This window comes from Oryx dammah, unplaced genomic scaffold (genome assembly GCF_014754425.2).
Source record: "Oryx dammah isolate SB20612 unplaced genomic scaffold, SCBI_Odam_1.1 HiC_scaffold_12, whole genome shotgun sequence".
Taxonomy (NCBI): domain Eukaryota; kingdom Metazoa; phylum Chordata; class Mammalia; order Artiodactyla; family Bovidae; genus Oryx; species Oryx dammah.
The window spans coordinates 53,133,450-53,156,158 of record NW_024070196.1 but is presented as its reverse complement, the minus strand read 5'-3'; the positions used below and the strand labels follow the sequence as shown (position 1 = coordinate 53,156,158).

Below are 22,709 nucleotides of genomic sequence, written 5' to 3'. Positions count from 1 at the left end.
TCCAACCAAACCGGCTTTTTCAAATTTACCACGCCCCTTACCGCCCTCACCTCCCAGAGAACTTGACCACCCGGCCTTAAACCCAAATCTCTGCTCCACAGATTCTTCAGGCGATGCTGACTCCGATTTCAGCGACCCAGTGAAGAAAACCTCTGGGAGTGTACCTACCGGCACCCCCCACACCCGCCCATCTCCGCCTGCGGCGGAATGGATTCTTCCTTAGTCTACCAGGCGGAGCTAGAGGCCCCGCCCCATTCCCGCCCCTTTATTGGCTTTGGGGAACCGGCCTCCGGAGTGTCGGCTTCGGATTGGCCGACTCGGCCGCCACTCGGGGCGCGCAGCGGGCGTGACCACGCCCCTTACGTCTGGACGCTGGGTCGCCCAGAAAGGCCCCGTAATCGCCGCCCAGAAGGAAGGAGGGCGGTTGTGCTAGAAGCTGCTATGGTGCTGAGTTCCCTGGCAGAGCCGACCCAGACGCGGCGGTCGCGGCCATGAAGGTGAGGGGCCGGTGGGGCCGGGCAGTCCCTCCTCGTCTCTTCTATTTGGCCAGGGCGCGTGAAGCGTCTTCTTTTTCGCCTCAGCTGTTACCCCGCCGGCACCACGGAGAGCTCCGCGGAGAGCTGGGGCGGCGGGGAGGGGGGGACCCCGACCGGCGTCTGGGGCCCTGACCCCCAAGTGGGTGTCCTGGGCTGTCGGCCGTTCCCAATTACCACAGCGCTTCGGACAGCGAGGCCGAGGCCGGGGGAGAGGCCGGGCGCCCCCCGCCCTCATGCTTGGTGGGCCCCTCTCGGCGCCGGGCCCTGTCCGCGTCCTTGGGGGCCGGAGGCAGACCCCCCGGTGCTTACCTCCCCCTCTGTGCCTTTGCCTACAGCGTGCCCTCTCCCGTCCCGAGTCCTTGAACTAACCCACATGTCGGGAGCACCACGGGACTGTCGCAGGACGGCAACTACTGGACGAAGGGAAAAGGAGTGGTGCGGAGAGTCGTGAAGGCTCGGGCTAGGCTCCCTGTTAGAAATACCTCAGGGCGGGGATCCCAGCCTGAAGGATCTGTTTACAGGCTTAACACTGGGGCCGTGACCTAGAGCGCTGTCAAACCCAATGTGTCTCCGTCGCCGCTAGGTACGCAGCAAGTAATTTGACAGCTTGAGTCTTCAAGGTGGGTGTGAGAGCGTGGGAGCATCACTGAGTGAGAAGTTTAGGGGAAGGCGGGGAGATTCTGGCCCACTTTTCGGAACTGATTCTCTCAACTCTATCGCTGAGAATTCTGAAGAACTCTGGGTACAACAATCAATTCAAGTATTGATTCAAACCAAGTGGGATGAGTCATAAGGTGATACTCTTTCAGACTTAGATGATTTTTTTAAGTTCTGTGAAGAGGTGTGATTGACAGTGGGTTAAGAAAAATAACAGAGTGAACCGCTAGCTTGAAACTCTTTCACAAAGCCCCAAGGAAATATTTTGTTGAGCATTTCCCATATGTTAGCTAAGAGGGATATTTCATGCATAGAAGTAATTCACAATACAATCTCATCCTTTGGGAGTTTGCCAACCAAAAGAGAAGAGACGTTCTCAAGAGACCACATTCTGAGGGAGAATTTGATGTAAGGTATCAAAAATGCAAAACCCTCAGGAGCAAGAAAGCATTTTTTCTGGCTATAGGAAGCAAGGAAGATTTTTGGAATAGGTAACTTCTGAACTGGATGTTAAGTATGAGTATATTCAAAGAGCTTATTTTAACTTCCCAGTTCAGCCATGAAATGTTTCAACTTTGAATTTACCTAATTAAGATATCTAAAACTAGCTTTCTTTGCTGAAAACCATCATCTTGCTGTTTTATTAATAAGATCCAAAAACAAAGCAGGAATCTTTATACGTAACTCCTCAAAGAATGTTAGTATCTTTATTAGTATTAAATTTGTGACCTACCAAGAAACAAGGTGTCAAAGGAGAGAATGCAAGGCAAGTCCAGTGTTGAAATCTTTTCAGGAGTATTTTTGAATTTAGGTGGAAGATGCTGCTTTCTGAGTTTTAAAAACCGAATTGGATGGGATTTGAAAATGTAAAAAGACATTTGTGAAACAAAGTACAAACCTGATAGACCAGTCTGAACAAGACAATTATGAAGATTCTGTTTTCCATTTAAATTTCTGTGAAAACTGGATTCATAAAATTTAGGATTTGAGCTGTTTATTAACTTTGTTTTTCACTAGGATTAATTATGTGGTGTCATCTATAGATTTCTGGGCAGGATCATTGATTCCTGATGTCATGAAATTCTAACATATGAATGTTCATCAAAGCAAGTACTTCTTTCACTGGAATTAAAATTAATTTAAAAGTCAAGCAATCAGATAAATACATCTTCACACAGACCCAGGAATAGGAGCTGGTTTTAGTATATGTATAAAATGGGTATTTACTTTCTTTAATTTTTTGGGGGGGAGTCTAGAAAATGTTTTGAAATAGGTTTATGTCTCAAAGATTCAAGTAACTGTTTTACCTTTGAGTAGTATCTAATTAACTTCCTATAAGGGATTTTAAGAAAATACAAATTAGTGTCGTATGTTCAGTTCAGTTGCTCAGTTGTGTCTTTTTGCAACCCCATGGGCTGCAGCACACCAGGCTTCCTTGTCCATCACCAACTCCCAGAGCTTGCTCAAACTCATGTCCATTGAGTTGGTGATGCTATCCAACCATCTTATCCTCTGTCATCCCCTTCTCCTGCCTTCAGTCTTTCCCAGCAACAGGGTCTTTTCATCAGGTGACCAAAGTATTGGAGCTTCAGCATCAATCCTTCCAATGACTGTTAAGGACTGATTTCCTTTAGGGTTGACTGGTTTGATCTCCTTGATGCCCAAGGGACTTTCAAGAGTCTTCTCCAACACCGTAGTTCAAAAGCATCAGTTCTTCAGTGCTCAGCTTTATGGTCCAACTCTCAAATCCATACATGACTACTGGAAAAACCATAGCTTTGACTAGACGGACCTTTGTCAGCAAAGTAATGTCTCTGCTTTTTAATACGCTGTCTAGGTTGGTCATAGCTTTTCTTCCAAGGAGCAAGCGTCTTTTAATTTCATGGCTGCAGTCACCATCTGCAGTGATTTTGGAGCCCAAAAAAATGAAGTCTGTCACTGTTTCCGTTGTTTCCCCATCTATATGCCATGAAGTGATGGGCCCAGATGCCATGATCTTAGTTTTTTGACTGTTGAGTTTTAAACTGGCTTTTCACTCTACTCTTTCACTTTCATCAAGAGGCTCTTTAGTTCCTCTTTGCTTTCTGTCATAAGGGAGGTGTCATCTGCATATCTGAGGTTACTGATGTTTTTCCCTGCAATCTTGATTTCAGCTTATGCTTCATCCAGCCTGGCATTTCTCATGATATACTCTGCATATAAGTTAAATAAGCAAGGTGACAGTATACAGCCTTGACATACTCCTTTCCCAGTTTGGAACCAGTCCGTTCTTTCATTTCTGGTTCTAATTGTTGCTTCTTGACCTGCATACAGATTTCTCAGGAGGCAGGGAAGGTGTTCTGGTATTCCCATCTCTTTAAGAATTTTCCATAGTTTCTTGTGACCCACACAGTCAAAGGCTTTGGCTTAGTCCAGTGAAGCAGAAGTAGATGTTTTTCTGGAATTCTCTTGCTTTTTGTATGATCCAACAGATGTTGGCAATTTGATCTCTGCTTCCTCTGCTTTTTCTAAATCCAGCTTGAACATCTGGAAGTTCTCTGTTCACATACTGTTGAAGCCTAGCTTGGAGCATTTTGAGCATTGCTTTGCTCGTGTGTGTCTTATGTTAGTTTGATTTAATTCTCCTTCCTGTTTTTCCGTATTTATATTGATTTCCCCCTTAATTGTACTAATAATGTTCATTGTTCCAAATTCAAATGAGACATCAAGAAGAAAGTAATCTGTTTAATGTAGTTTCTTTTTTTCCTCCTCTTTTCCCTGAAAGGTGGGGGAGTGGTGCTAAGGGTTAAGTATACTGTTTAAAAAAAGAAAACCCAAACAGAAAGAAGACAACATTTATGATCTCCAGAACACGTTATTGTAAAAATCAGTCAATTTGGTCAAATGTCTTGCATAAAAATATTACATTTTTAAGACCAGCATTTGTTTTTGCAGCCTGCTTAATGTTTAGATGGTATGAGAGAAAGAACTTAGAATGCAGAGTTTCCTCCTTTGTGGTATATGGTCTAATACTTGATCATTAAGGTAGCAGAGTTGCTGGCATATTATATTTCAGTTGAAGCACCAGTTTCAGTAAGAAATCCTTTGACGTTTTAAGAAACTGTGTTCCTCCAGTGGCTCTAAATAGGGTAAAGGTTTTTGCTTATTATCTTAACAGTTTCTTCTGGTTTACTTTAAGTTCTGTAGGGAAGTTTAACCTCATTAAAATTAAAACTGTAAAACTTATTCTTTTGTATCATGGGTACTGAGATTTGAAACACCTTGTCTTATTGTTAACACAAGGACATTGAGTTTCAGCAAACTGAAGGTTGTTCAGAGTTTAAAGAGAGTTTTTGATGATTGAGTTCTCTGAAGAAGCTTCCACTAGTGGAAGAACTGAATTCCTGCCTGGTCCTTATACCTTCTTACAGTATCCAAGAAAACTAATGTTTCTGAAATGGGAACTTTTAGGTTTATCCTTAATTGTGTAAATTATTACCACATTTAGAGTTAAAGCAAGCAATGCTTAGGAGGTGGCTTCATGATCACTTAGTTTAGTCAAAAGCAAATGATTTAGACTATGATCATTTAGATTATTTAGCTTTCCTCGTAGCTCAGCTGATAAAGAATCCACTTGCAATGCAGGAGACCCTGGTTTGATTCCTGGGTCAGGAAGATGCCCCTGGAAAAGGGATAGGCTACCCACTCCAGTATTCTTGGGCTTCCCTGGTAGCTCAGATGGTAAAGAATCTGCCTGCAATGCAGGAGAGCTGGGTTTGATCCCTGGGTTGGGAAGATCCCCTGGAGGAGGGCATGGCAACCCACTCCAGTATTGTTGACTGGAGAATCCCATGGACAGAGGAGCCTGGCGGGCTACGGCCCATGGGGTTGCAAAGAGTGGCACAGGATTGAGCAAGTAAGCACAGCACCTGTGATCACTTAGTTTTTTGCTGTTTTCAAACCCATTAACTCCCCCTGCTTCCTGATTTAGTCTTCATGGAAGTCAGTGTAGCTTTTCTTATTCCTCATTCTAGTTTGCCTGGCTACTATTACATTTGGTGGACCCATTAAAAGGATCACATCCTGATATAGTTTAGAAGAGGATTCAAAGTTTGTAGTAAACTTTTCGTTAATTCTCTCAGTTGAGGATTTTAGAAGTCTCCCCTGCCCTCAACCCCTAGCTATTCTAAAAAACACATTAGAACACACACACACACACAGGCAGCAGCTGAACCTTGAGTCACTGAACACACACAACATACACACACACAGGCAGCAGCTGAACCTTGAGCCACTCAAAAACTCTGGCATTGTGCCAGAAAGAAGACTGGGCTACTGCTCTCCCAGAGAAACAACACATTTCCTCTTGCCTTTGTTGACTAAAATGATGATTCAGAATGAGCCTCTATTGTGACTCTGACTGAGGAACACCAGAGAGTGCTTATAAAATTGGTGGTCTGGTACTGTTGTGGAAATAAGTGTCACAGCACTGGAAACTGTTAGTCCCACTCTCCTGCAAGTTGTCGAGGTTTGTGAATAACAGTCCCTGCCCCTCCTCTGCACTACTCTGGAGGAGAGGGACTTTCCTCTTCATTCTCTAGGAAGAAACAACACAGGAGGAACACTTTCAGCCTTTCTGCTACTAGAAAATAAACAGAAACTTCTATGTTGGTGATCTTAACAAAGGAGCTAAACATGCTTGACTCAGTACTTTCCTGGGACCTTCTCAGATCTCACTTCTTTTGGTTGGGATGACACTCTGATTAGCTGGATGGTAAGCTGCTGTTGGCCAGCTGTGTAGGTTATTGGGTGACATGTTATCAAGACCAGTTGGCTGCAGAGCTAAAGTCATGTTCTCCTATTGGTGTTACCAGTAAAAAAGCAAATATTAAATTTCTATTTGTCTTATCTGTTTACTCAGTTTTAGAATGGGAGTGACAAAAAAAAAAAAAAGTGTTATTGGCTCCCTAAGATCTTGGTGCACTGGCTTTGGGAAAAAAAAATAAGAGCTGGCATTGGAAACCAGAATAACATGAAGAGATCTAGGTGTCTGGGGCAGTTCAGATAAGAAACTTTAAAACTTAATTTCTTACTGTGGGTCATGTAAGTTTTTAATATGATATCTGGTTCTTAACTGATGCCAGGCAGGCCCTGGTTCTGTGGCTAATCTGTTCAGAAATAATTTTAGTCTTAACAGGATGTGTAGGAAAGGGATTAGGTTTATCAAGAAAGTCATTTATTTTCAGTAGTCATTGATGGCTAGAAAATCAGCTGCAAACAGCTAAATTCCCTGAGCTAGGAGTTTTGTGCCAGACATAAGTAGATGGTTGCCTTATTCAGTTATTCTCTATGTTGTTTTTGAACTATATTCATGGCCAAGAGAGGAAATGTCACCATCTTTGCAGATTATTGTTCCTTCTAACCTCTTGGGTTCATGTGGTTTAGTCTGTTGAGTCCTGCTGTCAACCATGGTCCCAAGTAAGGTTTAGAATTGTTAGTCACATATACCCAGATCATAGCTTTAGTTTTCAGAGATCCAGACTTTGTCTTTTTTTCATGGAAGGATAGTAGGTTTGTTTTTGTTTGTTTGTTTTTAACAAAGTAAGCAACTGAAAGATGGGTGGTGACCTATATTTAGGTGACACACCTCTTTGTAACTGAGGCATAGCAACAACTTGAATTTACTGCAATTCCAAAAACCAAAGAGCTGTGTCTTGTGTACTGTCTGCCTAGAAATTGTGTTTGCTCAGAATATTCAGAAGAAAATGGAATAGTTTGGAAAATATGCTTCAATCTTACTATCAAAAGATGATCAGAGTGTAAATAAAAGCAAAATAAGAGAAAGCAGGCAAATTAAACTGGTAGAAGATCTTAGAGGATAGGGAAAACAGAATTGGAAAGAACATGAAGTTGGGTATCTAAAGCTCTTCGAGGGAGGGTGCAAGAAAGAGGGCTTTTTGGTTATGACTCCCCTAGATTCGGTAACTGGGCTCCAAGGGAATGTAAGAGAGAGTCAAAAGCTCAGAGGATAAATTCATGTTCCCCTACCTGCCCCCTTCCCAAGAGCACACATTCAACTCAGTTGTTAGAAAAATGCTCTCTTAAATTGTTCCTTAATTGCTTTTGGAGATTCTGTCACTTGAAAAATGGGACTGTTAGTGTGTGTGTTGTGTACTCAGTCATGTCTACTCTTTGCGACCCCATGGACTGTAGCCCACCAGGCTTCTCTGTACAAGGATTCTCCAGACAAGAGTACTGGAGTGGGTTGCCATTTCCTCCTCCAGGGAATCTTCCCGACCCAGGGATCGAATTCCCATCTCTTGTGTCTCCTGCATTGGCAGGCAGATTCTTCCCTGCACCATCTGAAGCCCTGGAAGTGTAATATCAAGCAGTAACAGAAGTTTGGATAGATTTGAAAGGGAAAGATTAGTATAGGACACTTCAAGTACTATTAACTGAATGGCAAGGTAACAGTTGTTAGGGAGGGTCCTTGTGCCCCGAGGGGACATCAGAAGAAATTTAGGCAATTAGGACTTTAAGGGAAAGTGCTAGAAGATGAAACATACTAATGGAAGTCAGGGAGATGGAGCCTAAGCCTGGAAGCTTCATCTTTTGTGTGGATCCTTCAACTTAGAGGTGAGGAATGACAAAAATAGTTTGCGCAATGGCTGTTTTTGATGGACGTAGAAATCACTCTTTCTCCCAATATTGGAGATTGCACACAAGAAAAGGTGTAGAGGAATAAGTTAGAAAATAAGAAATTTGGGCCAAAAAGCAAAGAACAAATGAAGGACGGCATCAAATTTCAGCCTAAGTTCCAGGCTAATAATGTGTGGTAAAGGAGAGGAACTAATTTAAAAATCAGAGTAAATTGTTGAAAACTCAAGCTGAGCCTTTCTGAAAGAATTAGGGGAAACCATGGCAGGAAAGGAAGAACAGAAAGCATATCCCACTACTTGGGGCCTGGGGATGGGACATGGGGTGGGGAGTATACAAAGGTTGTGAGGAGCGCGTGATGGAGGTGTTGGTCCTAGAACTCTAGAGGCACAGGCTTCAGAAGTAATCGCAGCCCCTTCCACTTTGGAATCTCTGAGTGATTCTCCAGCTGAAATGATGGAGGCAGGAAGGAGAAATCTAGACTCAGCAGGTGTTAACCATTTGACCTCGACTGTACGTGCACATCACATGGGGAATTTTTTTTTATAGTTGATTTTTTTCTCTTTATTAAAAAATTTTTAATTGGAGAATAATTGCTTTACAGTGCTGTGGTAGTCTGTCATACATCAACACGAATCAGTCATATATGTCCCCTCCCTTATGAGCCTCCCCCACCCCAAATTCCATATTCCACCCCTCCACATAGGGAATTTTTTTTTTTTAGTTCTGATGCCCAGACTAGTTAAATCAGAATCTTGGGGCTCAGTATTTTTTACGGCTCTCCTGGCCAGTCCAACTGCTGTCTTAAGGGCAGTTTCACTGGCCTAGGCAACTCCTTAGTGAGAGGCAGTGACAGCAGCCTCTGTAGTACAAGATTAAAAATACCTGCTCCAAAGAAGTGGGGGAGGTTGAATCACTAGAGAGATCACTTTCATTTAAGCACTGGGGTGCCAGAAAACACAGTCTTAAAGGGGAAATAGAAATGAAGTTTTTAAGATATGCTGGATGGTAAAGAAAGGTACCTGGAATAAAACTGGTAACTGGGCTTCCACTCTTTCAAATTTCTGCACTTTTTGAGAAAGGCTGGAGTATCGCCAATGCTCCTGTCAGAAGGTGACAGTACGCACAGGTAGACGTACCCTTTAGCGGGATGTGAGGAATATTCTCTTATTGGGAGATTATTCTCATTTTGGGAGATTTTGTTCAAAATTGAGTTCACAGATCTAAGGAGGCGGAAACAGATTTTCAGTGTTTCAGATTTTTCTTTTTTTTCCCCTCTGGTATGGTCTTTGGCTGATTTGTACCAAATATTATGTTATAGCAACACATTTTTGCCTGGGACAGTGCTCTGGGAGTTGGCTTGGGCTTTGTGTTATAATTTTTATTTTATAATGAAGTAACTGAAAGATAGAAGCATTCTTTCCATTATATTCCCTTCTGGGGAATAAAAAGGAAATTCTCTCCCCTTTATAGAAACGTGAGGAATTGGATGAAATTGTTACCTTCCAATGTCTACACAGAGATTCAGTTGCTTTCCCAAAAACAAATTCTTCTATTCCCTTCATCAGAACTGTGTGTATTTTTAACCTAGAATTTTAATGGTTGTACTCATTAACATGGTTTGAAAATTTGTATCCTTCCTTTACTCTCATTGTAAAAGTGTTTCGGGACAGAAAGAACAAAATGTGCAACAGAGCTACTTTTAAAAAGGGAGTATCATTCATTTTTTTGGCCTGCAAGGTCAGAATTTTTTCCATCTTTATTACTCTTTCTTAACAAGACACATTTTGAACTTTTTAGGTAGCAGGAAAAATTTAATTACATTGCCTTTTTAAAGAAGTATCATAATAAAACCTTTTACAGAGTTATTTATCAATTAGTCATGGTGATGCAACTATAGAAAGAAGTTCTGTTCATGAGGAATTTTTACTGGAGTTAAGACAATATCACCCAGGAATTAAAAGGGTGCTAACCACAATTTAATCATTTAGAAGCTAGGTCAGCAGGAAGATAAAGCTTCTCAAAACTATACTTCTTTAAACTCTTAGAATGAAAAAAGTTTCTCCTAGTGGTACTTTCTGTAGTTGAGGTATTCCCCCCAAAATATTATGTGCAAATTGAATATTTTGAAAACATTCTCAGTTGTTTTAAGAGCTCACTGTTTAAAGCACTGCGGGTGAATCCTTTGCTAAAAAAACAATCACTTTAAATGGACTGTTAGTAAATCTGGATTTTTATCCTTTTATGTTTAAACAAATCATGGCTCTAGGGTCTGAGGTATGTATTTATTTAAAGGATGAACTATTAATTATAACTTAACCTGACTTTAAAGGTATCACTATTTCTTGAGAATTATAGGGTTTGAAGGCATATAACACTTAAGTCAGTGACCCTGATGCTTAAGACTGTTTGAACCTTGTATTGTGGTTTCATGTTTCTTTACCTTCTCTTTTCCCGGTATTTAACATAGCATACTACTTCTGGTGGGCTTCTCAAGTGGCGCTAGTGGTGGAAACCCGCCTGCCAATACAGGAGGCGGTTCAATCCCTGGGTCAGGAAGATCCCCTGGAGAAGGGAACGGCAACCCATTCCAGTATTCTTGCCTGGAGAATCCCAAGGACTGGCAGGGTACAGTCCATGGGGTCACAAAGAGCCAGACACAGCTGAGCACTTAGCACACACACGCACTACTTCTGGGTAGTAGCAAGAATGGCCAGATCCTTCTCTAACATTCCAAATAGCCTTTTAAGATTGTTTATAAAAAAGTTTTTTTAAGAGCTCATTGGACGAACAGTAAATGTTTGACAGAGTTAGATGATGAAGGGACAGCATACTGTTGTCATGTTTGCCCTTTTAACTAGTAAGACCTCACCTACCTGGAATTCCACTACTTATCACATTATCTAGAGTCTAGAATGTGCTTAGTCAGGACAAGGGGCAAGAGCTCACTGGTTCCAAACACTGTAGCTTTTTGTTTTTAGCATGGGAAAATGCCTAAAGCCCTCACTGAAAATATATTTTTATATACACTTCTAACAAGCTTGGTTATCAGGTTTCTGAGTACAGTAAAAAAACGAAGTTGCTAGAGGTAGCTATAGTGATAGCAGTGATGATTCACAGAAAGGGAAGAGATGGGAGAAAACATAAAAGGCAGCATATTAGTTTCAAGCCACTTAGTGGTGTAGCAAATAGCCCTTAGACCTCATAACATCATTATGGTTATCGGGTTATCAAAAATTGTGTTCAGTATTGTTTGCTTGTAAAAATTTTCCTTAATGTTAATATATACATTCTTTTTAACAAATATTTATTTATTTGGTTGTGTTTGGTCCTGGTTATAATAAGCGGGATGTTCATTGCAGCATCCTGGCTCTCTAGTTGTGACGTGCAGGCTCTGGAGAACTCTGTGACCGCCTTCGTCGGCCCGTGTCATGTGGGATCTTAGTTCCCCGACAAGGGATCAAACCTGCGTCCCCTGCACTGCAGTATAGATTCTTAACCACTGGACCACCAGGGAAGTCCCTAATATTTTCTTTATAAAGATTTGGAAAGCAGGGGAAAACTCCAGAAAACAAATTATATGAGATCTACATGATAACCTAGAGAGCGCCTCAGTTGGCATTTTGATGTTTTCCCAGTCATTTTTAAAAAACCAAAAAAGTATTCATATGCCATAGTTTATTATGTCCAGTTACAAATGAGAGGACTGAAGTTTAGTGAAATTAAATAATTTGAATTTATATTCTTTCTGCTAAATGATAGGAAAAACTGCTTCAGCCTACAGAACAGTGCTATCTGTAGTCACCAGTCTTTAAGGTTGCCAGGTAGAATACAAGACACTTAATTAGAATTTTAGATAAAGAACAATTTGTCGGCGGGGGCGGGGTGGGGGGGGAAGCATTAACCCCAAATATCACACAGCATGTACTTCTATCCTGTCTTTTTTTTTTTTTTCTGTGCTATATGCACATACATCTCTAAGCATTTATGTGTGGGTTTTTTTTTTTTTAATGAAATTGGGTTCATGTTGTATCTTTCTCCTTTAGTTAACAGTGTATCATGAGTATCCCCAAAGCCAAATATTCTTTGTAAATACCAGAATATTACCCACTGTCAAATAGCTTAAAATTTTGATGCTAAAAAGATAATCTCGATGGAACTTCCTTGGTGATCCAATAATTAAGACTCCATGCTTCCACTGCAGGAGATACCAGTTCAATCCTTGGTCAGGGAAGTAGAATCCCACAGGCCAGGCAGTGTGGCCAAAAAAACCCCCTCACAATCTCAAAATTATTTAGGGCAAACATGCTTCTGCAGAATAGCATTCCTTAAGAATCCCAGAGAGCCCAGGTTCCACTCAGCTTTAAACTGATGCCTGTTTTTGTTCCTTTTCAGGCGGGTGCTACGTCTATGTGGGCTTCGTGCTGTGGGCTACTGAACGAAGTCATGGGGACTGGAGCTGTCAGGGGCCAGCAATCTGGATTTGCAGGAGGCACTGGTCCATTCAGATTTACACCAAATTCTGATTTTTCTGCTTACCCACCAGCATCTGCAGAAGGGCCCAATATAGTTTGCAAAGCCTGTGGACTTTCATTTTCAGTCTTTAGAAAGAAGGTGAGTTGCATGAAATGTTATATACTAAAAACTTATGTGTCAGAATTCTCAACTGTATGTTATTTTGAATACTTTCTTCATTTCTTCTTATGCATGTCAAAAACTTAGTCCTAATAACCATTTCCCATTTGGAAAAGTATTAAGTTGAAGGGGCTGTGTATCATTGCTCAGTTTTTCTGACTAGACACTATTATTTCTCACGATGCTCAGCCATCCTTTCTCCTGGATTCTGACTTTGTTTATCCACTTTGATTCTTCCTGATGCTGCTTATGTTCTGAAGCAAAAGATTTAATTAGTCAACGATCTGTTCAGAGATGATTTACTATGGCTCTGACCTCAAGTTTCAAAAAATATGCCTCTACCCATATGAACTCAAGTGAAGAAGTGAGTATATTAATATTGACTATTGTTTAAAGATTCAACATACCACACTCGGGCTAAAACAGTTATTTTTTTTTAGGACAGAAAGTCATTCTTTCTGAGAACCATCATATTGCTAGGTCATCTCCTAGTCTATCAGTTCAGTCCTTTAAAATACTTAAGGAACAAGGTGGTAGCAAGGGTTGGTATTCCTAACCCCAAGCGGAAATGACCACATCTCAGTATCTTTAAGCTTTGTTCATGGAATGGCTTTGATTGTGATTTAAGGTTCTGCAAAGAATAGCAAGGAGAGATAAGAAAGCCTTCCTCAGCGATCAATGCAAAGAAATAGAGGAAAACAACAGAATGGGAAAGACTAGAGATCTCTTCAAGAAAATTAGAGATACCAAGGGAACATTTCATGCAAAGATGGGCTCAATAAAGGACAGAAATGGTATGGACCTAACAGAAGCAGAAGATATTAAGAGGTGGCAAGAATACACAGAAGAACTGTACAAAAAAGAGCTTCACGACCCAGATAATCAACAATGGTATGATCACTCACCTAGAGCCAGACATCCTGGAATGTGAAGTCAAGTGGGCCTTAGAAAGCATCACTATGAACAAAGCTAGTGGAGGTGATAGAATTCCAGTTGAGCTATTTCAAATCCTGAAAGATGATGCTGTGAACGTGCTGCACTCAATCTGCCAGCAAATTTGGAAAACTCAGCAGTGGCCACAGGACTGGAAAAAGTCAGTTTTCATTCCAATCCCAAAGAAAGGCAATGCCAAAGAATGCTCACACTACCGCACAATTGCACCCATCTCACACGCTAGTAAAGTAATGCTCAAAATTCTCCAAGCCAGGCTTCAGCAATACATGAACCATGAACTTCCTGATGTTCAAGCTGGTTTTAGAAAAGGCAGAGGAACCAGAGATCAAATTGCCAACATCCTCTGGATGATGGAAAAAGCAAGAGGATTCCAGAAAAATATCTATTTCTGCTTTATTGACTCTGCCAAAGCCTTTGACTGTGTGGATCACAATAAACTGTGGAAAATTCTGAAAGAGATGGGAATACCAGACCACCTGACCTGCCTCTTGAGAAACCTATATGCAGGTCAAGAAGCAACAGTTAGAATTGGACATGGAACAACAGACTGGTTCCAAATAGGAAAAGGAGTACGTCAAGGCTGTATATTGCCACCCTGCTTATTTAACTTCTATGCATAGTACATCATGAGAAATGCTGGACTGGAAGAAGCACAAGCTGGAATCAAGACTGCTGGGAGAAATATCAATAACCTCAGATATGCAGATGACACCACCCTTATGGCAGAAAGTGAAGAGGAAAAGTAAAAAGCCTCTTGAGGAAAGAGAAAGAGGAGAGTGAAAGAGTTGGCTTAAAGCTCAACATTCAGAAAACGAAGATCATGGCATCTGGTCCCATCACTTCATGGCAGATAGATGGGGAAACAGTGGAAACAGTGTCAGACTTTATTTTTGGGGGCTCCAAAATCACTGCAGATGGTGATTGCAGCCATGAAATTAAAAGATGTTTACTCCTTGGAAGGAAAGTTATGACCAACCTAGATAGCATATTGAAAAGCAGAGATATTACTTTGCCAACAAAGGTCCGTCTAGTCAAGGCTATGGTTTTTCCAGTGGTCATGTATGGATGTGAGAGTTGGACTGTGAAGAAAGCTGAGTGCCAAAGAATTGATGCTTTTGAACCATGGTGTTGGAGAAGACTCTTGAGAGTCCCTTGGACTGCAAGGAGATCCAACCAGTCTATCCTAAAGGAGATCAGTCCTGGGTATTCATTGGTAGGACTGATGCTAAAGCTGAAACTCCAATGCTTTGGCCACCTCATGCGAAGAGTTGACTCACTGGAAAAGACCCTGATGCTGGGAGGGATTGGGGGCAGGAGGAGAAGGGGACGACAGAGGATGAGATGGCTGGATGGCATCACGGACTCGATGGACATGAGTTTGAGTGAACTCTGGGAGTTGGTGATGGACAGGGAGGCCTGGCGTGCTGTGATTCATGGGGTTGCAAAGAGTCAGACACGACTGAGTAACTGAACTGAGGGTACAGATATTGTAAAGTGGCGTCCTCTGTTTGCTTGGCTTGATGTTGAGAGATCAATTGTCTCTCTTTTCTTCTCTGTGTTAGGCTTTCCCCTCTTCTCTTTACTTATTTTTTATTTTATATTCGATATAGTTGGTTAACATGTGAACAGCCCCCCTTCTCTTTAAACAGGAAATTTCCACAGGAAAAGAGCAGGAAGAGAGTTTGTGCTTGTGCTTTTCTGCTCCATGTGGTTCAAGTCAGCTCTGCTTTGCTAATTACATGTTTGCACTCATGAGTGGAAAAGGTTTTAATTCATTAACACAAGAGTATATATTTTTTAAAAGGGCTATATTTGTACTTCGGTGAATCCAGACTGCCTCAGCAATGACTGTTTTGATTTTCACAGCTTTGAGAACACGAAACGCCCATGGGTCTGGTACCATAGGGGGCTTCATAAAAACTAAAATTTAATTTTAATAGAAGATGAAAGGAAAACTAGGGCTTTTGCAGTGGCTTATGTCTGGCTCTCATTAAATGCTTCTTTTCTCTCTCTCTCTTCAGCATGTATGTTGTGACTGCAAGAAAGATTTTTGCTCCGTGTGTTCAGTCTTACAAGAAAATCTCCGTAGATGTTCCACTTGTCACTTATTACAAGAGACGGCCTTTCAGCGCCCTCAGTTAATGCGACTGAAAGTGAAGGATCTCCGACAGTATCTCATCCTTCGAAACATACCAATCGATACCTGTCGGGAGAAAGAAGACTTGGTGGACCTGGTCCTGTGCCACCGTCGGCTGGGCTCTGAGGACGACTTGGACACGAGCAGTCTCAATTCCTCAAGGTCCCAGACTTCTAGCTTTTTTACACACTCATTTTTTTCAAACTATACAGCCCCGTCTGCTACCGCATCTTCGTTTCAGGGAGAGCTTATGGGTGGAGACCGGACCTTAGGATCTGGAGCGCTGGCACAGGTACGAGGGTGCAGTTACCCCAAGGGCCTGGCACATCGTCTGCTCTTGGCCAGTGTGGTGGGGCCCTCAGGGCTGATGGCTCCTTGCTGAGCAGAGGTTCCACGCTTTGCTGAACTCTGCGCCTGCTGGCTCCCGTAGTGTGAAGCTCTGCACTTAGGTGCTGTACAAAGGGTCTCAAAAGAGCTCGTCAGTCTTGACCTTAGTTATCCCAGTTTCCTTAAATCCTATAGTTAAATACTAGCTGTTGATATAATGGCTGTGAAACATAGCACATAAGTGTTTACAGGATGTAAACATTTTTACTATTTGTGTTTACTATTGAAACTAGTAAAAATGTTTACTATTTGTGTGTCAATGACCATGGAAACTATAAGGTAACCTAATGCCCAGTTGTCTTGCTATGGTAAAGTTGTGCTCATCTAGATATTGGGAAAGAGCCATCTGAATTAGCAACATGATATGGTTATTTACTCATTTCAAAGAAATGCCAGTGCAGAATGTTGTCCCAGTGAGTTCCTTGGGCATTCTGATGGAATAACATGCAAGGGCTTGTAATTAATACCCAATTTGTATATATGAATGATTCTAAAATGCTGAAAGAATTGTTTTGAACATTTCTCTCCGTGTTTAATTTTATCCTCTGAGGAAAGAGGTTAGAAGCAGAGGGAAATGTGGTCTAGTTGCTTTCTAAATAGTCATAAATAAGCCCAAGCTGGGCATTTTATTGTTTTGTCAAATGGCAGCTGGCACAATTACAATGCAAACACAAGATGCATGTGTCTGACCTTCGTGTCACTTTGCGGTATATGACACCACTCAGGAGGTGTGGGTTTTGGGTATTACAATATGGTGCTTGTGAACTACTGGGATAGAATACTTGAAATCGGAAATTGACAATAGGGTTTCTGTTCTCCCTAAAGAAAAACATATCTGATGGTTGAGGAACTTCTAAAAACTAGAACTAGCATCCACCATCAGTGAATTATTCTAGAAAGCTTTGCTTGGAATTAGAATGTCTAAGTATGAGATAGTAAGACTGAGATCTTTGAAATCAAATAGCCCTGAGACTAGGGCTGATCTTAGAGCTTTAGTTTCTACCTGTATCTTAGAGGCTCCAGTTAAACTAGCCATGTGCAGGTCCTTTGATCAGGACACAGTGCAGTTTCATACACTATTGGCTTTGGTATCCTGTGATGGGCCCTCCTTAACTCCTTGGGGAGTTAATATTCTGGTTAGACTTTTACAGATTCACATTCTTATAGGAATTTGACCTGTGAGATAACTATGGAAGGTTGGTTGTTTAGAGAATCATGTGGGGCCCAACTCTTTGGGAGGGGCAGCAGCTCTCAGGACCCTGGGAAGGTGTGGAGTATACCAGGTGTTGGGGTCATTCTTAGGGAGGATGGCTAGAAGGGTTTTCTCTAGTATTAAATATGGGTTGATATTGCTAGGAAAAGTCCTGGCCTAATATCCATTATGTGTATAGGAGCCCAGTGAAATAGCTTCAGCAAACACAGAAGACGATGACGATGATGACGACGACGATGACGATGATGACGACGATGATGAAGAAAACTTGGAGGAGCGGGTGAGATTGCCTGTGTAATTTGATTTTCCTGACATTTCTTCACCCTGGTAGGGAAAATACCCACGTGGACTTCCTCTAGATTAGCACAGGTTGTTGCTTCTAGTCTGAATGCAGCACAGCATATAGGACACAACAAGGACTCATGAGAGGTCTGGGTCGAATCTCTAGCACCAGTGATGCCCGTAGGGCAAATGTGGTATGCTGTTTTCCTTGCTGAATTTGCAGGAACAGAGGTAATGGATGCACTCTGATTTCAGACGCCTGGCCTCGCCAAGAAGAGAGTGAGAGCTTCTCTGTCTGACCTGTCAAGCCTTGAGGACGTGGAAGGGATGAGTGTGCGCCAGCTGAAGGAGATCCTGACTCGGAATTTCGTCAACTATTCTGGCTGCTGTGAAAAATGGGAGCTAGTAGAGAAAGTAAACCGGTTATACAAAGAGAATGAAGAAAACCAAAAGTCATGTAGGTTTATTTTTCCTTTTTTTGTCCTTAGAGTAGCCTTCTTTAGGCTTTTTAAAACTGGGCTGTCTCTGTCACAATGAAGTCCAGTTTATTTTTGAGAAAACTATCCTTTGATTGAGTGTGAATTAGTCACGAAGCTGTTTATAGATCTTTTAAGCAGTAGGTTCATTATGTAATGTTGGCTTTGAGATCACCATTGCTTCACCATTGCTGGTGAGTCAGGTAATCATTTGTTCAGTCTGTTTTTTCTTTCCATAATTTGTTAGAACTCTAATGAAATTCCTTGGATCTATAAAAAGTCTTCTTTTCTCACTCACCTGTCTTGCAAGCTGGTACTTAGGATTTAAAAGCTATAATTGAGATAATCAGTGGGGAAAAAAATTCCCTAAAGCCAAGATATTAAGTAGTTCTTAGCATCAGTATTAGTAGGTTTCTGTGTAAGTCATGAAAAGCTGAGGTTAAGAACTTCTAAACTACATACTGATGGAGCATGGAGCAGAAATCCTCAGCTAGTAAAGGGTCAGGGCCACAGAGCGTTTATAGGTAAGATAAAAGAATTCAGTGGTGTTCAGACTGACAAATATTATGTTCTAATCTCAAAAACAGTCCTCCCATCATTAACTTTTTTTTTTTAATTTTATTATTTATTTGGCTGCTCTGGGTCTTAATTGTAGCATGTGGGATCTAGCTCCCTGACCAGGGATCGAACCTGGGCCCCCCACACTGGGAGCTCAGAGTCTTAGCCACTAGACCACCAGGGAAGTCCCCCATCATTAACTTTTATCATCTTGAATTTTTTTCTTTAAAAGCTGGTTATAACACAGCGTTGGTTGATAAACAGGTCTATGCCCAGAATATGCAGAAAGCCTTCTGGCACACCTGTTTCTAAGATGATGCCACAGTAGTAGACACAGGCATCTTAGTCACTGGAGCCTTTAGAGGCTCACGTGTCACCTTATTCCATGCACGCTTTCTACCCACTTTGTGGTAGTGGTGTGGGCCGAGAACTAGGACCTCAGAGGACAAAAATCTCTTGACATGGCAGTGTTTATTTCTCTTAAATCCGGAGACTACTGGCCCTTAGAGCTTGGATTCCTGTTTGGTTTTCCTAACCTTCTTCACGATTCCCATTGAGTCCTTCTGTGACCTGTAGAAGGGGAAACCTCACCGTCCAAATCTGTGGCCAAATCTCAGGCTGCAATGAACTTTTTAAACTCAATTCCACACCTTGTACAGAACCAGAAGGTGCCTTTTGAGTAGACAGACCCCAACAGTACTATCATAGCCAGAAACACAGATGAATTTCAAGATGCTTCCAAGACTCAGGGGGTGCCTTCCCCCAGTGACAGGGAACTTGATGTATGATGCTTTAATAAACTTTCCTCACGCTCCTTCTCCAGAGATGAGGCTCTGGAGTCTGTGACTTTCCCAAGGCCACACAGTTGGGCTGGAAATTCCAATCATGTTCTGACTCTGAGGCTCCTGTATCAGCCAGCCTGGGGTTTCTTCATTTTTATTTACAGAAGCAAACCATCATTATCACAAAAACCTTATATTATGTACAGATATAAAATAGAATCGGGGGTCCCCAGGTGGCCCAGTGGTAAAGAATCTACCTGCCAATGCAGGAGACACTAGTTTGATTCCTGGGTCGGGAAGATCCGCTGGAGGAGGAAGTGGTAACTAACTCCAGCATTCTTGCCTGGAGAATCCCTCGGATAGAGGAACTTGGCGGGCTACAGTCCTCGGGGTCACAGAAGAGTCGGATACGATTTAGCAGCTAAACAACAGCAACATAAAATAGCATTAAATAGCTAACATTTGCTAGGCACATCATCCCTGGCCCTCAGCTTAGCATTTCTCATTTATTCTTCACATAACCCTACGAGGCGTCCTTACTGTCATTTCTAGGGGAAGGAAGCGAGGTGCGGAGAAATGGGGACTGCTGCTCACAGTGGGGTCACTGGGTCCCTCCGCGGCCGTGCCCGCCACATCAGCCCTCTGTTGCCTTTCAGATGGCGAGCGGCTGCAGCTGCAGGATGAGGAGGACGACAGCCTGTGCCGGATCTGCATGGACGCCGTCATCGACTGCGTCCTGCTCGAGTGCGGCCACATGGTCACGTGCACCAAGTGCGGCAAGCGCATGAGCGAATGCCCCATCTGCCGGCAGTACGTGGTGCGCGCTGTGCACGTGTTCAAGTCCTGAAGCCCGCCCCCCCCCGCGCTGAGCTTGGTCTTAGACATCTCCGTGTACAGAAGGGGACTGGAAACTTCCTGTTCGAAAGCTGAAGCTATTTTTAAAAAATTACTTTCACTCCGAACTGGGGACGGGAAAGATTCATCCTGAGTTGCGGCCACACTGGTCTATGCCATATGCCCGTCAGCCTGAGCACGGGCTGTTTCCCAGGTTCTGCTGGGCTCCCTCACACCTCTGATCACTCCTCGCTCAAGTGGACTGCTTATGGCATCAGCTACTGCTCTCTTTGCAGGACATTTCTCTTGTTCTCTTGTTTCTCCTTCGTCCTATTTTTAACTCAGATGTTTGAAACTTCTGTTCTCTTTGGATGAGATCACTGTCTGCAAATGGCTGACATGGTACACGCTGAGCAGTGGCACCTCTGAATGTTCATTTTATTAGTCATATATATTTTAAATGCTACTATTTGATGAATGTAAGTTTCCACATTGTTGCTCTTTCTGCATTTCAACATCATTGGGAACAACTGACATTCTATAGTCAACTGCCAGGGCCTTAGACTAAACATGTCCATTTTTGTTCAGGTACAGCTTTTTCTAGCAAGGGCTGCATCTAGCTTCCTTCATTAGAGAAGTGTGTGTGTTGAATTCTTTATTAACGTGTAATCTGTTTACACTGTTTTGTATAGTGAAAGTGTATTTTCAGTGCTACCCACTAGCTAATTTGAACTTTAGGAATAAAATTAGATTTTAAGAAATGTTTTTATGGACACTTTTCCTGGTCAGTTCCTAATTCACTTGGGTACAGCATGAATGGGTGTCCACACGGGGTCCAGCACCTCCTTTAGGAGAGCAAGGAGCACCTTCAAAGACGTTGCCCCCATCTACCCTTGGCTGCTGACTTAATGGTGAGTTTAACTACATTTTCACCGTTTACTGTGACCAGGTGGTGTGCCAGGTGCTGTGTGGTTATCTCAAAATATATATTACCTCATGTCACAGATGGGGAACTCAGACTCTGAGAAAACTTGTCTAAAGTCTGTTAAAAAGTCACAAGGAATTCCCTGGAGGTCCAATGGTTAAGACTCTGTGCTCTCATTGCCGAGGGTTGGGTTCAATTCCTGATTGGGGAGCTAAGGTCCTGTGAGTCATATGGTGAGGCCAAAGAAAAAAGTTTTTAAATAAGCCCCCACCTCAGAATTTGAACCTAGCTCTGATGTTTTTTCTTAACTCCTCTAATACCTGAGATGATAAACCTGAGAAACTAACTTATGCAAAAAAGGTTCTTGGGATATTAATGATCTGAAATCTCTCTTCTTTTAGATCTAATTCTGATCATGGTGGTTGAGTTGAGACCAACTGTGGATTCACTTCCACTGCTTGTGAGGAGGTATGTTTTGGGAAACATCACATAACTCCTTGGGTAAGTCCTGTGGGTTTCTGATCTTTTGACTCTGTGCAGTGGGTAACACATGCCTTCAGGTGCTCAGGATCCAGAAGTCAATGAACAAGACCTGAAAATTACAGCAAAGGAGGTAAATAGTCTTTCCCGCTGTGCTTAAGGCCGGAAGCTTGGTTAGCTATGAAATAAAGTTGCCTTTCTATGTTTTCTGATAGTGAGTCAAAAGCATGTAAACCAACGCTTTGTGGATACTCTCAAAATCTCTTGTGTTTGCTTGCAGACCCAAAGCTCAGCCCCTGCTGAAGCTATAGGTGCACTTAATCTGTACATCTAGTCAGACAGTGAACTCCAGAAATTCAACATTACCCACAAATCACTAATTTGGTGGAGGGGTCTTCAAATCCAGGCTAGTGGGTGAGATAGTAAACACACCTAAATAGAAGCCAAGCAGCAGGTATTGGTGTATCTGAAGTTAAATTAGAAAGTTGAGATTTGTTTGCTCATAGTCTCAGCTGAAAACAGCTTATTTACTGTTTCCTCTTGGGCTTATATATAGTATCAGGTGCTTGTTTTAGCAGTGAATAAAAACTCCTAGTGGTGGATCTTTTTAGGTAGCATTTTCAAACAACCTTGGCTTAGTAAGAAGCATACACATTTTCAGCCTAATAAGTTGCAATAATAAGGGACTAATTTATTTGGCAGAGGGCAAACATGTCTCTCTGGAACCTGCATTTTCTAGCCACATGCCATGCCTCTATTTCTGAATAGGTAACCTGTCATATGGATCCACAAGGAAGGGAACAGTGACATCTCTTTATCCTCAAGGTATGGAAGGATGTCATTCGATGGGCCATATCTCCCTTTGTCAAGGTCAGCATCCCTCGAGGAAAGAGGGTTGGAGCCTCTCCTCTTTCTTGGGTTAAGATGTGGTCTTACCCAGGAAGTGCTCCGTATGGTTTCTGTGCCTTCCATGACTTCATCAGATACAATATTTGGGCTCAGAATAGCTGTTTGCAAGCATCTAGCTTGGCCCAGCCTCATCTAAAGCTCATTCTGAGGAATAGGTCTGTACTGGGATATTCTAAGTACCTTGACATAATGCACCTTCAAGTTGTGAACATGTGTTCACATGTCCAGTCATGAGTTAGTTCACATACCTCGCATACACTGTCACGTGCATGCATCGTCTGTGAGTGGTTGTGCTTTTGTGTACTTCA

The 22,709-nt window shown here is 42.3% G+C and overlaps 1 protein-coding gene across 1 annotated transcript; it reads left to right on the top strand.

Moving 5' to 3' along the window:
• Positions 1–361: 361 nt before the first annotated feature.
• RNF34 (ring finger protein 34) lies at positions 362–20,856 on the top strand. Its single transcript, XM_040250705.1, has 6 exons — positions 362–497; positions 12,225–12,443; positions 15,440–15,847; positions 17,334–17,435; positions 17,693–17,894; positions 19,910–20,856. Exons 1-6 carry the CDS (start codon positions 492–494, stop codon positions 20,098–20,100), a joined length of 1,128 nt encoding a protein of 375 aa, XP_040106639.1. The 5' UTR covers positions 362–491; the 3' UTR covers positions 20,101–20,856.
• The last annotated feature ends 1,853 nt before the right edge of the window (positions 20,857–22,709 follow it).